Source organism: Pseudopodoces humilis, chromosome 1, assembly GCF_049639895.1.
Source record: "Pseudopodoces humilis isolate 2021_Gansu_Grassland_sample_001 chromosome 1, ASM4963989v1, whole genome shotgun sequence".
NCBI classification, from domain to species: Eukaryota; Metazoa; Chordata; class Aves; order Passeriformes; family Paridae; genus Pseudopodoces; species Pseudopodoces humilis.
The window spans coordinates 41,720,460-41,738,860 of NC_142200.1; the positions used below are offsets into that span (position 1 = coordinate 41,720,460).

Sequence of the window (18,401 nt, forward strand, 5' to 3'; positions counted from 1 at the left end):
TTCAGGCATAAAGTTGGTCTAAGAGATGGGAGATGAAATGCAAATTACTCTGACAAAAATAGTTAAATTAAATCTGATGAATGAAGAAAGGTCAGGTAGTTTAGTTTGCTGCTTCTCCTTCCTGAGACCATTTGATTGTATTAATTATTCAAGCACAAACACTTCCACCCCACTCCTTAATACCTAGGCATGCTAAATGGTATGATGATCTTAATTTAGTGTCTCCTTTAGTGTGAGATGGTTACAAAAGACAAGCATTAACATTTTGTTGATAAATGCAAAGGAAACCTGCACTGCAAGTCTAATGAGAGTTTCATAAAAAAATTCTGAGGTACATTTTAAATGGTATCTTTTAGAAATACGACATGCACCTGTACCTCTTAAGTCTTCAAACTAATTTGGTAATCTTAGCAAAGGAATGTTTTGCCCTTCACAATTCAGACAAAACTATACAAATCAAAGGCATGAAAGAGGTCAGTTTTCAGCTGGCTTCAGGTTATGTAAATAATAGAGTTATTTAAGCTGGAAAAGATCATTCAGTCCAGCCATTAACCCAGCACTGCCAAGTCTCACCACCACTAAACCACGTCCCCAAGTGCCACATCCACATGCCTTTTAAACATCTCCAGGGATGGTGACTCAACCCCTTCCTTCGGCAGCCAGTTCCAACGCTTGGCAGCCCTTCTGGTGACAAAATTTTTCCTAATACACAAAAATCTCGTATTTTGTGATGGTACCATTATAAACCACAAGAGTAAAATAAGACTGCCTTGTGAAACATGGGAAGCATTAAGAAGCATTGACAGTAATGTAAGTATTTGGGTTTGCTTCATATTTTCTGGATAAATTACTTCTCTTTGGTGGACTGTGAGAAGGGTTATTCTAAATTCTCCCCAGGCTTCTCTCTGTTCCACAGCCAGCACTGGGATAGAAATATTTTCCTACAGGAAATAATGAATACTAATGAACCTCGGAGCTTCAAATTCACTGCAACATTTTGGAAGTGCCAATATTAATTCCAAGTTAAGACTCATATGATTTGTCATGATATAAAACTGTTTCTAGACCTCTTCTGTTACTTAATCCACAGATCCTTTTCTGTTACTTGTCATTCAGTGATTTTTCAAAAAACAACCCTATCACTTGTGTAATTTTAGAATTGAATTCACAAATTTAAGGTCCTTCTTCCCTGTTAACTTGGTCACAGTTTTTTAGAGCATTTTTTACACCTACATGCTAAGAAGAGGAGGACTTAGGGAGAAAAATAAACCAAAAAGAAAAGAAAACCAAAACACAGCTGAGTGAATGTAGCAGACATTTTTGAAAATTTCTGCGCTGTTATCCTCCTGTTATTTTAAAATGGAAGGGTCCAGATAATGCTGGCTTTTATGTATTTATTCAAGAAAAACCCAGAAAGACTGGACTAGACTGACCACACCATCTTCCTTGGCCCATGGGTTCTAACATCTGACATCTGATAATATTCCTAATCTCTGCTGATAAACATGAAAACAGAGGTTCCAAAAAAATGGCAAGAAATAAAAAAAATATGGAAGTGTTACTCAACACAAATTCTGTTCTGGAAAAACAGTCAAGTTGAAGACATAGTATTTTTTAAGAATGCATTCATATCACAAATTTGAGAGGATTTGGGTTTTTTAAAAAAAATCCCACCCGTTTCCATACAAACCATTCAGTCACTTTTGCAATAGAAAAATGTCACCCACAGACACCCAAAGCCTCAGTCCCCACAACAGTTCATGTTATAAGGTTGTGAGAGAGTGAGAGGGCTTGGAGTGGGAATGGAACTAAATCTTGAACTGAAGTTATGTTTTTGTCAAGATAGGGAAAATCATAGTTAAAATCTGAGAACAAAACCTGCAACAAAGCCTTCTCTCTGTACTCCCTCTCAGTGGATGCCTTAGGTCTGATTTCTGTTAGCTTTTCACACCTTCTCTCCTATTGTAATAATGTGCATATATGAAATACGCATGACCAATTCAAATGTATGCCAGCACTAAGAAAGCGTAGCTTTAGAAAATCTAGGAAATTGTAGGTCTTGTGAGGATATGTCCACTGCATGAATCAATAGCAACTAATTGAAAATGACAACTTCTCCACCAGTTTATGAAATGCAGGCTTTCTGCTCCCACTGACCACCCTTGGCAAAAAACCAAATGCTATCAAGGGGATAATGGTAAAATAACATCCAAGTTGCAGTTTCACCTAATGTCAAGATCTGCCTAGTACCTGCTGAAAACAAGCTCAAATTCATGCTGTTGCTTTACTAAAAATAAAACAAGCATATTTAATATAAAAAGTAAATTGAAAATGTTATTAAATTATATTTTATATATTACTGGAATCACTTGCTCTCTTGGGCATTTATTATACTAGATGCTATTTAAATTTAAATGCTATTCTGGAAAATTGTATATAGCACTTTTAAAGATGCAAATGCAAACAGATTGCAAAAATCATCCATCAAATAACATCAACTTCAGATGAATGAGGAAATGAACAAAACTCTGTAGCTGGCCACCAGCAGCAATATCATTCATAAGGAGCTACAATAAACTGATCTCATTTTCCCCATCTTTGGTTTGCTTGTTTTTTTATTTTAATAAGCACAAATGTAATACTGGTGTGAGATAAAGTGTACTGGCTTTCTACTTCCCATGGCCACCTAGGGCCATATTGACTGTATTCATACCATTATTGACTTGAATAAGGGCTTAGAAATAAAAATCTTCATGCAGCTTCTAAGCTTCAAGCAAGAACCTAATGAAAATTGCAAAAGCACTTTACATACCATGACTGGTATAAGCTATTTTGAAGTTATTTTTTCAGTGGTGTGTGAAATATAAGTACCAAGTAAAATACAGAAGATATGACAGACTTCCATATTCACAACGGAGTGAATCTTGACAAGATTCACTTACCATGTGAAGATGTGTTTGCCAAAAAGTACCATAATACATTTTGTTCTTGTGGCTATAGGTGAAGTGTCAAGTCCACCAGTTCTGGATGCCAATTTCTGTAGGGCTGGGCTTTTATAGCTCCTGGGAATGTTACAGTCTTTGGTACTGGCCAAAGTGCTTCCCTGGGGACTGAAAAGGGAAAGCACTGTGAAAAATCTTTCTTTTTGACAAGATTTCAAAAGTTATCCAGGAGATGAAACAGAATCTCAGTCTCAGATATCTGCTAATTTGAGACAGGATACGTATTTTCAAGAAAGCCAGGCTTTTAGGGCAGTATGCTTCCCCACATTACTATGTTAACACTGAGTCCCAACAAAAAAAAAGAAACCTTAAATAGAACTGCCTGAGTTTTGTAATTCTAATTAAAAAGGGTTTTTTTGACTTATTATTGCAAATTGTAATTATACTCGGCTTCATATAAAATTTCCACTATATACATAGTTATACATGAACACTGTTGTTGGAAAATCTACTTTCCTTTTCACATGACCTGATCTAAAACTGACAACTGCACCAAAATAGAATAAGAAAACTTATTTTTCTGGCTGTCCATGTTTAGGAAACTGTACATGGCTCACGTTTTTAACAAGAATACTGAGAAAATTAATGTAACCTGAGGAGCAATGTTAGGAGAATTTTTATGAGCAGTTATTTGGTGTTTATAGTACTCTGGGTATTGCAGTTTATTTGCTTTTCACATCCAGTTATTCTGCTTCATCTGCAAGAGACACTGAGACAGATAATTTGCAAATACCCACTAGCTGCTGTTTGCACAAGGTACACATTTTAACAGTCAAATTTTACTGTCATCAGAAGACACAAACCCCTTGAATCAGGGTCAAGTTTTAGCATTAAAACTGCCATATAAATAAGGAGATCTTGCATAAAACATGACACAAAATCTAACAATATGGGTTCCTGTTAGAGTTGTCACAGGCTAGTTCACTGGTTTTGCTCATTTGAACATGACCCTGCTCCCAAGCTCCAGTGTCCGTTTGATTGTTGACCTCTGCTTGCTTTTAGTTCTGGCTTTGATGAAGAGGCTCAGTCTGCAGACCAGAATCAGATCCCTATTCTCATTTCTCTTCCTTTTCCAACCCCATTAGCCCATGGTTCAGTGTCTCAGCAGGATGTACAGTACTATCTCACTGCCATCTCCACAGCAGGGTACTGCACTCTCCTAGAAAGTCAGAAATGCAGAGTCCACAGCTTCAGAAGAGGCAAGAAGAAATGCGTGGTCTCCCATTTCCTGGGCAAATGTTCAGAGTTAACAGGCGCTACTTCATAAAAATAGATGCTGTCTGTCTTCCTGAAGAGAAACACAATTGCTGAACTTGGCAATAATCTCAGCGCTGCAACTATGAGGTTGGCATGTAAGGAACATGACCTGAATATGGGACAGCAGGGAATTTATAGATTTTGCCATATTTCTGAAGTGCCAGCTTCTATCCAGTAGCTGAACGCCTTCCACTTGGATTGGGGCATTTTAAACTTCCACAACACATCTAAGAACACCTCTGTAGTTAAAAAGCTGGTGGATTGCCTTCTTTAATGTTTGCATAAGTCTTGTTTCACACAGTAGAGTATATGTTCTGATCTCATCAGAAATTATTTATTTAAGTTATTTTAGGAAGACTAAAGCATTGAAAGGAATTAAACTCAGGTCTCCTGAAATGTAATCTGGTTCCTTATCTTCTGGATAAGGTTCCTCTGTACTGGCTAATGTATTTGTCATCATCCCCAGGGATGAAAAAACCACGTTCTCACTCTGATGGTCAACAAAGGAAAAATATAAAAAGGGTGATGGCTTTACAGGAATCCTTGGGACTAGGACTACAGATCCATAAATTAGAACTGATTCATAGAGATTCCAAGGCATCCCAACACAGGATAAAAAGAGAAAAAACCAGCATTGTCACATACAGTCAGGTGCCACAAGATGCATTGCAACTGAAATGTATACTATGAGGATTAATTCCAAACTTTCTTCTAAATTATAATAATACTTACTTGAGAGGAGAGAGAAGAATATTGCACTCAACTTTGCAAACTGACCTGTAGATAACAAAGGACAGAAAACAGGAAGATGACAAATTAAGCCTGTGAGCAGCCAGGGAGTGTATTATTCTGAAAAAAGCCATGCACAAGCTTAGAAATAAAGGGAGCAATTAGGGACCCAGAAAATAAACCCAGTGAAAACTGTCTTACACAACATACCAGCAAAAGACTGTACCAAGAACAAAAGTGGAAACAGATGTGGGAGGATACACACTGTTAGCATTTACACTTGTGCATTAAATGTGTTTGGGTTTTTTCTGATGTAGATACTTGTTATTTAGAACATGCTTAAAAAAAAAAAAAGAGAAAGAAGCCTCCTCTAAGGTTTTGTGTCCCTGATTTCCCTATGTATCTTGCTTTTTTAATACTAATTTAGACTTTAGCACAAAAATCTTTCTTGGAGACAAGGTGACACAAAATAACAAGAGTGGGTTTGGGCCAACCATCTTTCATGCCACACTACATCTACATGTTTTTCTAGATGTGCTGATTTTACATGAAGTGAGACATTTAATAACATAAAAATGGTTACCAGATTGTTACTGAGGTGACCATTCTGCAACCTTAGTAGGAGTTCCTCCTTGCAGATTTTTTCAGCTGACAATTGCCATTACGATAGCTACAGGTTCTGTCTTTTTTTGGCAATCCAGATGAATGCAGTGTATATGTGATTACAAACAGTGAACCAGCTTGTAATAAATTCCAATGGTTTGATGCAAATGAGAATAGTTGACCTGGCCTCTGTTCAACAGGACACCCTAAACAGAAATTTTCCAATTTTCCTTTGTTTTTCCAAGTAGAAAGCTGTGGCTTTTTTTAGAATACTCAGTGATATTAGTAGAAAAAGGGATAGAAGAGCAAAATACCACAACTAAACAGCAAATTGCAAAAAACAACCAATACCTAAGAACATGTCTCAGAATCAACATATGACACTCTCCAAACAGCTCCAAATCATTTTAGTAGTCCTTATTCACTTAAGGCCTTTTCTTGCTTCCTTTAAACCCATTCTCTAACTTAAATGGCATCACCCATCCTGGGAAGGACCTCTCATGCATTGCCATTACATGCTTTGGGGCTGTGGTATCATCTAAAAATAGACTCTACTTTCAAGTTACTACTGTCAAATCACTTCCTGATAGGAGCTGACAGTGTCACAGACAGTAAAGTACATCATGAAACATCTTTTGAAAAAATGCTGCTAAGCAGAACTTGCCTAGAATGAGGACTTTCTATTCCCTCAGGGAATATATTTTTGACAAAAAAAAAAGCTTAGCTTTTTCTTTTTTTGGCTGAGAAAGTGTGTGTGCGTGTGTGTATTGAGTTTTTTGTCTGTTTTTGTTCCCTTAGTGAAAACAAATAATGTACAACAATGGGGAATAAACTTCACTTGTGTGTAGTCTTGGCTCACCTAAATTCAGGAGTTTTATTCTGATGTTAATAGGGAGAAGATTTCCTCCCCTTCTCGTGGGAATGTTGGTGGAAAACAGAACAAAAACTATTTTGACTGAACCAAGAGTAACACCTAGTGCCATCAAGTGAAATGCATAACTTCTGCCCTTATTTGCAGTGCACATACATACTGAATTTTATGCATGTACAAAATCCCATAGAAACTTTTGAAACTCAAGTAACATTGCACTTCCATACTGTAATTGAAACACAGTCAAACTGGTCTGTTGTTTCTGAAGAAAATGGAATTTTTACCAACAAGAATAACATTTATTATTTGATGCCTGACAGCTGTGACTATTTAGGCACTTCTTCTCTAAACTAACAATTACTTTTCATTACATCAACAGTAGCTGTTCATCTTGTTCAGAAGTTCAAAGGCTGTGATTTTTGACATTTCCTATCTTTGATAAAAAGCTCTCACAATTCCCCCTATGTCACTTGCTGTTGCCTTAGTAAATCATCTGTAACAATCCCGCTCCTGTTGTCATGTCCTTAAAGACCTCTGCAATGAGAAGACTTTTGGCAACCTACCATGGGCATGCAGCAGGTCTGCATCAACAAGACATTCACATCAACCTCAAAGTTACCTCAAATTTTGGTAAGATTCAATGAACTTTTACAAGATTAACATATCCTAGCAGATTTACAGAAAAGAAGACCAAAAGCGCAGCTGATTTTCATTGCAACACAAGCCTGTCAGACACAGATTGTAGCCAAAGTGACCAGCACCGAACGCTAGAGGAAAATTACCAGAAAAAAAAAAAAAAGGCTAGATTTTAATAGCTTCTAGAAATCAGCAGTATAAAGAATTCTTGCCCATAAAGTGACTTTGAACCTCATTTGCAGACATCTAATCTCTCAGAACATGTCTATTTTTTTATTTATTTTTAAGCCCATTTAGTATTTTATTTAGGGGTGAGGTCCAAATTTGAGCTGATCACCATGTGGGAACAGTTATTTTTGCTTGCTTCAGCTCCGCTCCCAAATAACTGAACTAGGTTTTCTGTCCTATCGACACTACTTCCAACTTTATTACAAGCAATGTATTTTAAATTCAGATATTCCAGATCAGAATAACTGAAAACATGGCAATAATCTACAAGACCAGGTAGAACTGGAGACCATGATGTAGATACAGTCATCTACAGAATTCCAGCTCTCCCTGGCGTATTTTCTTTACTCAGTTAAACAAATGACCTTTGAGAGCTTCATCAGGGAGGTGTTTAATAACAAATCCCCAGGCTTCTCTGCACCAGATGCTTGTTGAATACTTGGTTCTCTGGAATACAATTAGTTCCAGACCCTTTTCTGTACCTCCAGATTCTGACAATGACAGTAACACACAGATTTAAACTTGAGCTTCAGTTCACACTGGAGAAACCCTTATGAATGTTTTTTGCTACTGGAGAAAAAAAAAAGGATATGAAAATAGCAGGACATCTTGATACCACCAACCAGCACCTATGGTAGTGGGGAAGGAGATCCAAGTGATTTGGTAGGCATGGGCAGAGAACAAGCTCAGAGGCAGTTCTGTCCCACCTGGTTCCCTGGTACCCTTATGGACTACTGCTGTGTGCCTCAGGCATGTGGTCTTCTTGGGTATGCACAAAGGCTGGATGCATGTGGAAGGGTGGCAGCAGTTTTTGGAATGTGGCTGCTCTGGTAACCCAGAAGAGATCACACCCCAGGACCCAGGGCTAGTTAAACAGCACTGGGCACCTGAGGGCCATCATCTGTTCTCACTTATGGAGAAACATGGGCAGCAGGTCATCTTCTCCCACCTGGTACGCCTCATCCTGCAGCTTCTGCTTCAGGTACTCCTCCATTTTCAGTTCATTCTCCAGCTGGCGGACAGAGTCGTTCTCGTAATTTTCATCATCTGCTCTGACATAAGGGTCTCCATCTTCTGTAACCCTAAAGACAATTATTAATAAATAGCCTCCTGAGATGAATGATATTCAGGATCAATAAAACTCCCCTTTATTGTATCTATGAGGACTATGGGATACTTTTAGTTAACCACATGCTCCACTGGTTAGTATTTTCCTGGCAGTGGAGAACACTTCTGTTATTTCCCTCTCTCATGAAGTACACCAAAGGGCATATTCTGCTGAAGGCACTCCCCCTAAGGAAATGAGTAACAAAAGTTCTCAGTAACTTCATACAAAGAGGCTGAACTAAAAATAGCTAGAAAGATGCCTATTGTCTCTGAAAGGAAGGTTCAGGTTGTAAAAATCAATCTGCTTGTTCATCAATTGAGTAGGTCAATAAAAAGCATTCTGTCTTTTCCATTTACACATTTCTCCTTTTCCAGTGAGCCCCAACAGGTCCCTCAGTCTGGATAAAAAGAGAACAGGACTTCACGGCATGTTTGGGAAAACAGCTGTCCCGCAGCCTCCATGCTGTTCCAGGCTGGATGTGACAGCTCACTCCTGAGGGAATCCCAAGTTCCTGGCTTTATTGTTTACAGAGCCCACTACAGTGTAACCATGAAGCAGTCCTCACTTGGATTTACGGCTTTCTTTTTTTTTACCCAAATAATTAAGAGGGAAAGGAAATACTGCATGCTGCACACTGTTTTCAGAGGACGAATGAGATCAGGAAGGGGCGTCAGGCAGGTACCCACATGTCACTGCGGATGGAGCCAGTGGCAGCAGCGCTGTGGATGTACCCTGGCTTCCGGGCATGGATCTGTGCCAGGAAAGCCTTCTCAGACGTTGGGGATGGAACCAGGTCATCAAAATGAGTCCGTCCAAACTCAGAATCCACATTGCTCTCTGTCTCGCTTCCCACTTCTGTGAAGCAAGAAGTCACATTTAACTTTCACAAAAGTATACTTGCCCATTTCTTTAAGCATTTCTTTGCCTTTCCAACGGAGAATGCCGCCTCCTCACAGTGAATAAAGCACATTATTCTACTTATATTGGCAAAGCTTATAGTTTTCTTCTTATGGTGGGACCAAATACTGAAGCTTTTGTTTATCTCAGTTATTAGGTTGGATATTTTAATGGTAATACCACAGACTGCATTGTACAACAGGTCCTGTATGATCTATACTAAATCTAATTGCTAAAGAATGAAATCCTACTCCATGTGGAATCACAAAGTTTTCACTGTATCCAGCTGCACCTCTATATCCATGGCTTTGAGAACTGCTGAGTTCCAGAAGCTGTTATGTAGGGATTATTTTAATAAAACCATAAAAAGCTTTGAAGATACGTATCTTCCTACCTCTCACTTTTTTCATATAAACATGAAATGTCACTGTGGTGACTATTCCCCATCGTTAGCCTCACTCACCAGAGTTTAGTTCTTTTACCAAAGAAGACATGGTGTTGGTGATTGAATCTGCTGCCACCAGCAAATCGTTTCTTAGGTTTCGTCTTGCACCTGAAGCAAGAGATGGACAAAGCACAGTGTTACTATTGTTCACATGACATATGTTTTACTGTTGGAAGCAGTTTTGACCCTGATGGAAGCTGTCATTGTGATAATTCAGGGTATCAAAGTCCTCAGGAGGGACACGTGCAGAAGAGTTCTCTGCAGAAAGGCCTCATTTACTTATGCTGTATGCAAAAGCAGAAGCCTACCCTTATGCTTCATTTAATCACAATGCCAGATATGTGGAGATTATTCATTGCCATCAAGCTTGCATTTGTGTGGTGACACCAGCAGACCAGGCCTGGAAGATTAAATCCAGCGTGAACTCATTTACAGTGCCTGTGGGGGAGGAGGGAAGAAATGAAGTGTTTTCTATAAGCTCCCACAGCTCAGTTTAATGACACCATTATTGCCAGGTATTTGCCAGATAATTATGGCAAATGTTGAAGAAACACACTTGACCTCATCCCTCATCAAGACTATATGGATTTCTCTTCTCTGCTCCCTCTCAGCCTCTCCTGTAGCTCAAGGACTTTCTTGTATATTCTGTAATTTACTGTCTCTCTCTCACTGCCCCCAGCTCCCCTTGTTTTTTTTAATAAAGGAAGCACTATTGCCTTTCTAAACAGCCCCAGGCTGCTTTTAAACTCTTTCTAATAACGCATCTAGAAGTGTTTCCCTGCTGAACCTGGCAATATTCCCTTAACCATCAATCATGAGAGATTCTTGTGAGCTGCATGGAATACTCCTTCCTTAGAAAGGGTCTGTGGGTAACGTGTGCTTAACTTCCTCAAATTTCAAACACAGATACTATTGTTGAATAGCTGAATAATCAATATATTCCACAGAATCACTAGTCTTCCAAATAGAATTATTTACAGGAATCAGCTACTGCAGATGTTTTAAAACTCAATGAATGCAAACCAATACATTTAAAAAAAAATTCTCCAGTCCTAAAGAGGTTTTTATTAATGCATCCACTAGCTAATAGTTACTGGAATGTAAATTATAGTAGTTAAACTCTCTTGTACACACACAAAGACAATGACTCCCTCTATAAAGTCTTCCCAAATTTGTGCTTCTGAACTATTGCAAATGCTGTGAAAGAGAAACAGAGACAATGAAGAGAAAACATCCTTTAACCATGGCTTGTCTGCATTATGTAGGCAGATCTCTGTTGGTGCAGCAGAGAATGGAGCCATAAAATCTCAGCCCAATCCCCCTCACAAAGTCATATGTCAAAATGTGGCAGAATGCTGGCTTCAAGTTCTTTGGGTTTGACCTTCCCATCTAAAGCTTACAGTAAATAATGACACAAACATAGGTATTTATCAAATGCTGCAGTTTTAAAATGTGATCACCTAACTTCTTATATTGCTTTTGATCTTCAACAGAACACATTTTTACATTTAAAGTGCGTTTTCCTGAAGCAGACCTAGCATTCTTTATGGATATTTTATTGTGGCTGCTACATTATTTACCTCACTCTTAACTCTAAAGAAGCTGTCCCATAACAGCATAGGACTTTGGGCTCCATACTTTTGCCTGTCTTGATTTTTCTCATAGCAGAAAAAAAGGAAAGTACATTGCCTGTTTTTCTTTTGTCATAGAAAATGAGATTAGCTGCAACCCGTTACATTGGGACCAGGAATTGTGCCTATGTTCAATACTTGAATTGACCAGCACTTTAGGAGAAAGCTCTTGATTGCATTACAGATTCAACCTTGTCCAAAAATACACACTAAGACACAATTCACAGGAAAATCAAGGGGAAGGCCGCTGAACTGGGTTCCTGGGAAGAAGCATGCCTCCACTGTAGCAGAGGAACTTCTGAGCTTACATTTAAATTTATGTTTAATTTGTGCTAGGAAAGAGGAAAAAAACTTGTTCAGATCACAGAATTATAATTATGTAAATAATTTAGAGAGAGCAGATTAAAAAAACCAAGAAAATTTCTTCATTTAGATAACACAGACTAGTCACTTTCTGTGTTATTCAACACAGTAATTTAATAGTGGCCTTAGAAATTCAAGAGTTTAAAATTTATTCTTACTTGAAAAAAGAGTGGGAAGGCGATGACAGTTTCCTGTAAATGCAAAGAAAGGGTTCACCTAGACCTTCAGACTTGATTCTTGTCTAGTCTAACTGGACCCTTCTCAGGCCCAAAGTAAAAAAGACAAGTGATGGCAGTTACAAGTTGTATCAAGGGATGTTCCAATCAGATAGAAGGGCAAGAAATTTACACAGTAAGGATGGTGAAACACTGCAACAGAGAAAATTAATGACAGGAGCCATCTTGAACTCAGCTAGTAATGGTCCTGAACAATCTGATCTCACTTTGAAGCCCTCTTTCTAGGGGCAGAAGGGCACAGTGACTTACAAAAGCCCTTTTCACCTGAACTAATTCTACGACTGTATCATTTACTTTTAGCGAAGTCTTTATTTAAAATGAAACACACTGACAATGCTTGGTGAGGTCAATAGCAACTTTTCTGGTTAACAGAGCAGTGATGACTGTTCTCACTCTCTTGCACCAAAATTCCTTCTCACCCTAAACTCCATTAATTGGCATCGTTGTCCAGTTTCTGTTACCTTGACAGCTTGCGTTGATGGCTGACAAAGTTGATTTTCAATGGCAAAATGCAGGTGCCACGGACATTTTTTGTTTTGTTTCATTGCATGCAACTCAGAAGCTCAAGTACATTTACTCAGTAACCACAAGAAATAATGATTCTTCAGTCTCCAGGTGCCTGACACAAGCTATTAATAAGACTTACTTTGTGCAAAGGCTTCCTGCACATCTCCTCCCACCCCGGTCAGAGAGTCCTGAGGTGCGTGGGTCGGGGTGGAGCAGGCAGAGGCAGACCTGATGGGCATGGGAATAGGCCGGCTTATGGTGTGGCTGGGTGAGGAACGTGGGGAACCTGCCCCCTGCGTCTGAAAAACAATCAAGGGGTTAAACAGGGGCTTTGAAAGAGCCTCCCTGCTGTCCTGGTCACCCATCCCTCAGCTTAAAGGCATTGTGCTATTTGTAGATCAGTTGGGTAATGTTAATTTTGCTAGAAGAAATAAACCAAAGTCAGTTGTTAGTTGGCAGCAAGGCTTCTCTGTAGGGAAACAGCAAGTAGGAAAATTTGAGTCAATATCTGACTTCCTTTAAGCATGGGAAAATGTCAGGCAGCTAAATTAAAAAAAAATCCAAGTTAATAAAGACCACGCTACAGACCCGTCTGTCCTCTCCCCTCTCACTCCTCCAGTTCACATGCATATCTGCTAAAGTGTAACCCATTCTGGCTGTGAGAAGGGGAAGGCTGCTGGCACCAGCATGGCTTTCAGCCGGGACAAGGGACTGGAGCAGCCCTTTTCGGCAGAGCCCTGCCACCAGAGCCGATCACAGCCTTGCCCTTCTCCTCCTGCAAGACAAGTTCATGGTACATGCAACCCCTCACTCACATAACGTCTGACATTTGCAATAAATAATACAAATTTCTGCTTTTTATTTGGAGCTAGAGAACTATTTAAGCCACTATTAAATTATCTGCTCCACAGGACATACTCAGGCACTCCCAAAACACTGTGGGGATAGGGCAATATAAATTCCTGCTATGGGTTCAGCTGCTGAAAGTGAAAATGTTTTAACACCAGTCATATAAATGTCATGCTGTTAGCACCTCACCATTAGCATCACTTAGCTGAAATTCAAGCAGACTTTACAAAATTGCAATTTTTACTAATGCAGCTAGGTGAGTGATACTAAGAGACACAGTGCTCTTCTCATCCACTGTTTCAAAGTCCTGGGAATGTGTATCCATGTAAGAAAAACCTAATGCTGGAGCCCACACCAAACCTCACATGGTTTTTGAAACCCAGTGTTTAGCAGATGCCAAGGATGGAGGTGGCTCGAGTGCTTTTAAAGGGGAACTGCAACACAAGCTCCTGCTTGTTTTCAGTCAAAAGTGACCAGAGCCCCTATCTTGGCTTTATCTTAAAAATACAGGAGGATTTCTTAATTCTTCCCATGTTTTTGACATTTATTTTTACTCTGGAATTGGTTGCCACTGCAGCAGTGATTATGTCTGGCAATATGTTCTAAAAAAGACAACAGCAGGCCATTGCAGGATGAGTGCAGCATTGCCCTTGAGATTTTTATAAATTCCTGGCCTGGACCATAAATAATGTATCAGAATACTAAGCTACTTGTTCTTTTATCCTATCACCCCTTTCTAAGAGACATTATCACCTAAAAGCCATCAAAGGCAAATTAGGTTTATGAGAAATAAGCATATTACTGATGGAAGAATGGAGGATTTAATACTTATAATTTCTTTAGTGATTAGTTTTAGAACATTTAATGATGGATGAAAGACAAAACAAATATATAAAGGCCAGATGCTCTCCTGTTTCTAGAATCATTGATACCAGGTCCAGCAGAAATGGAGGTATTTAGTCCTCCAGAGGAAGGGCCCAGTGCAACTTGGAGATGCTCCAAGGTCCTTGCTAGTCATAAGCCCTGCACATCAGGCAGGGCATCCAGGATCTACAGCTTTCTTCTTTCATGCCCCAATAGAGCACATTTCATCCTTACTGAAACACATATATGAAAGAATTTTTGGTTCTCAGCTCTCTGAAAGACAAGTGCCCTTTTTCACTTGCCTTTCTCCTTAGCTCCCTTTTGCCTTTGATCTCTGTTCTGGGAATATCAACAACAGTGGGAACTTTCAGAGAAAGATGAGGAAAAAAAAATAGACATAACTTGCTTCCCATCATCAAGTCATCTTCAAGACTGGACTTCAGAGTAGGCCTTTTACTTACTAAAAATAACAAATGCCTGCCAGTGCTTCTGGGCTGGAATTAAGAGATGTGAAAGCTCCTGCAGACCCAGTGCTTACCCTCTGTGTGCTCTGCAGCTATGAATGAGATTTTGTATTTACGATAAACAAACATGAAATGTTTGAATAAGATGAAGCATTCAGAGTTCCTTGTCCAGGAAAAACTCCTCATTTTTTATACTATTTGAGCAGTATCAGACAGAACTGATGAACAGCAAGTTGAAATAGGAGGATAATAGCAAATGCCTGACTTCAGAGAGGTGAAAACATAATATATTTTATTCATCTAGATCCACCTCAGCCCAGGTTTGTGGAAATGAAGTGGTATTAGGATTGGATTCCTGCTTAATGGTTATCTGGAGAATAGTGGTTTTCAAAGGCTGGATGTAATGGTCTGAAATCTGCTATGACAACCAGCCTTAACTTCTTAGTAAGGTTAGCAGAGAAGACAAGCATTGAATTGCTCCCAAAGCTTGACAGCTCTACCAGCTAAGGACTAAAGCATGCTGAAAGGGGAGCTACCACAGCCACCTTGGATATTTGGATGGCTTCAGCTTTTGTGTTGTGCTTGGTTGCAGCTATCAGTGTTCTCATGCCTTCCAGGAAAATTTTGAGCTATTTTATTTAATTCACCATCCCTAGTCAAATTGCTACAGCTCTTAAGTTAACTCTCACTCGACAGGAAAGTTTTCCCACTATCAAGTGTCAAGCATGCCTAGCATAAAATGTTTAAAATGAAAATTTGCTTTACAGTTTTAGCCCATTGCTCCCTCTGCTGGGACTGAACTGGGATGACATATGGGGAAATCACACAGCCTCATCAAATGACAGGGATGTGAAGAACTCATTATCCTTTCTTAAGGAAGGGCAAATGAGAAATAGATAATTCATAAGCATTAGATGAATTGCCAGGCTGCTCATTCCAATTGAATTCCTCCAGAAATTAATTTAATCCTGTTTCTCTCAACAGATCGTGAAATGGCATAGCATAATGGGGATCATTAAATGGAAATGGTGACAGTAATTCTTTAGTATCATCACCTGGTATTCAGTTGAGGCTATTACTCTTGGGAAAAAAAATCTCATAAAAATACCTCGTAGCAGCCTGAAAAGGTGCTTTCACTTACACTGTCCAGTGAACATTTTATATGGTAAGGTAACTCCTGTCACACTGGAAGCTTCTCTTTTGTGAATAGAGCTTCAGAGTCAAAAAAAAGACAGCCTTCATATGGAGGTGATATTTGTTCAGATTTATTTTTTTGTGTGCAACAAACTGATGCTCTACAAAAATTAGCCATATGTTGGTTTAATGAAGGTGAGCATTATCTACAAACTCTGCATGCTGTACCACAGACAGAACACATCAGACTTGTGACTGCACTTCTGCTGATGAAAGCAGAAAGAAGTGCATTTTGTTAAAATGAAACACTTCTATTGAACTCATAAGTCAGACTGCTCTCTGAAAAGTGCCTTTTTTAAAAAGCCTAAAATATTTCCAAGATCCAGCACAATACTGAAAAGCTCTGAAACAAATAAATATTCTAAAATTTACTATTATTAATGTAAATACTTTCTCTTTTTGATCTAGGTTGCAGAAAACATTTATTTCCCTGAAGACACATGGAACTGTTAGCATCAATGCCGACTTTTAAAGATGTGCACACTCTGCCCTGACATTTTCTGGATAAAATGGGCTTTCAAACTCAATGCCCTTGACTAATTTAAGCTCAGTTATGTTTTTCTTGAAAGTACAAAATTTCTCATTACTTTTTCAAAATGTTATCTATTTAATTCATATTCTAGGTTGGTTTCACTACATTTGAGGGGTGGTTTCTATATCTTAAATGTTTTAATTTAGTGGAGTGAGAAAAAGATTCCTTGTAGCCATGACTCACTTTCTAAGCACTAAGATGTTTCATTGTGAAAAAATGCTCCAAGACACTAATGTGGCAAAGAACTGCAACATATTAATTTTGGTCAAAAGAACACGCAGACACACACTTCTCAAGCAAAGGAAGTAACACAAATCACAGGAACACATTTAGGAGTTAGTAAGGTCTTCGAAGAGAAGGCAACTTGCTACCTGTTTCAATTCTTCTTCCTAAAGAAAAAAGAGGATCAGCACATGAGATGAGCCAAGGTGTAAGTGAAGAACAAAAAGCCAGATTTGGTGCACAGGATTAAAGGTACAATCAAGATAGCTGAAGATATGAGACCAGGTTAAGGTCCCACCTCTGCACACTTTGAAACACCAGAAAGTGTGCAGAAAGCTGCTGTCATTTCCTACCCCAAATTTTCTTTGTCCAGGCAGTGATTAACAGCAGGCAGCCTTCACTGCTAGTTGTGGCACTGCAGCATTTCATGGGTAGAACAAAAAGTACCCTGCCTTCTTCCAGCACCCAAAAATCTGCTGGCTCTTCAGTGGGCTCTGCAGCTGAGGTACCACCAATTTGTACATTGTGGCTGCAGAAGTCTGTGTCTGATGATGGGCAAGTGACAAAGTGTCAAACTCATCCTTTGGATGCATATGCATGTTACATCTTAATGGAGGCATGTTGCTAAATGGATTTCAGTGAAATTCCTTCTGCTCTTATTTGAGCCATATTTGACTCAAGTTGCACTGAACTTCCATGAACTCATTTGATCTGCCATAGACAACAACAAAACATACTCCCATGCTACTCAGGGTGCTTTCTTCCAATGTGAATTTGTGACATCATCTGTCCTCTGAAGCACATCAGGTAAAATAGGGCTGCAAATAAAAATACATCTTCCATTTTACCCTAGTCTGTCTTTAAAAATGCATATGCTTTTTGATATCTTCATTCTTAACTGAGACATGTTTCATCTGTTTAACAAGGCCCTGCTTCTGTATCTGTGTAAACGAAATAAGTGCTGTAGGGAAAGCATCTCTGAGGTGAGAGAGGTAGATGTGGTTGTCAGATGACTCATCTGAGAGAACCAGCAACTGAGTAAGTTAAAGAAACTTTAATTTAAGGGTGAAGTTAAAGGAACTAGCCTAGTGATTCTGTACTGTCAGCTGCAGAGAATAATAGTGTACAGTGCTGAGGTTTTTTTCTTAGAGCAAATAGTTAACTTGCTTTACACGTTGGTTTCTTTTCTTTTTCTTACTCCTCTTAGCAGTAGGTGACAATGATGCAGCGCTGCTACAGGAACAACATCATCTGAGCATTATCAGAAACCCCTGAATTAAAAGACCAAGGCAAAAAATAAAAAGAGGGAAACACAACCAAATTTTGTGTGTAGAAACAGCCAGTTTCTGCAGAATTCTGTGGTTACATATCCTCCCTCTCCTCTCGCTTTACCTTGTGTTTTCCTTGGTAGTAACAGGTGGAGCTCCTTACCTTCAGCAGTTTCATGAGGCCTTCTAACTGAACCATAAGCTCCCTTCGGCTTTCCTGGAGAGCAGACATCCTCTGTTCCAGCTCATCCTTCCGCTGTCTGAGAAACAAGCAGATCTGATCAGAGCTTACCCCTCACAGCAGCAGCAGCAGCTTTTAACTGCATCGTTTTCCCAGCTCTACTATGGGATACATGCCTACAGACCACAGGAAAGCAAACACACTGCAGGAATTCAGCACAGGGCCTAGAAATGTGGCTATGTGAAGGCTAGGGAGTTCCCTTTTATTGGGAATCCTTGTGAGACTGAAGAGTGATCAGGGAAAAGACAGACACT

The 18,401-nt window shown here is 39.2% G+C and overlaps 1 protein-coding gene across 26 annotated transcripts in view; it reads right to left on the bottom strand.

Annotated features, from left to right (window-relative positions):
* The window catches only part of DTNA (dystrobrevin alpha), a 221,036-nt gene that overhangs the window by 4,449 nt on the left and 198,186 nt on the right, over nt 1-18,401 (bottom strand). For 15 of the 26 annotated variants that reach the window (XM_088058801.1, XM_088058796.1, XM_088058810.1 and 12 more), the window contains 6 exons: nt 18,070-18,166; nt 16,788-16,805; nt 12,653-12,812; nt 9,795-9,884; nt 9,121-9,289; nt 8,276-8,408 (listed from right to left, as the gene is read on the bottom strand). In XM_088058801.1, coding sequence (XP_087914927.1) covers nt 8,276-8,408; nt 9,121-9,289; nt 9,795-9,884; nt 12,653-12,812; nt 16,788-16,805; nt 18,070-18,166 — 667 coding nt within the window. Of the gene's footprint in view, nt 1-4,991; nt 5,037-8,275; nt 8,409-9,120; nt 9,290-9,794; nt 9,885-12,652; nt 12,813-16,787; nt 16,806-18,069; nt 18,167-18,401 lie in introns of all 26 variants that reach the window. The other 11 variants (XM_088058878.1, XM_088058862.1, XM_088058779.1 and 8 more) reach the window with 3 other exon arrangements.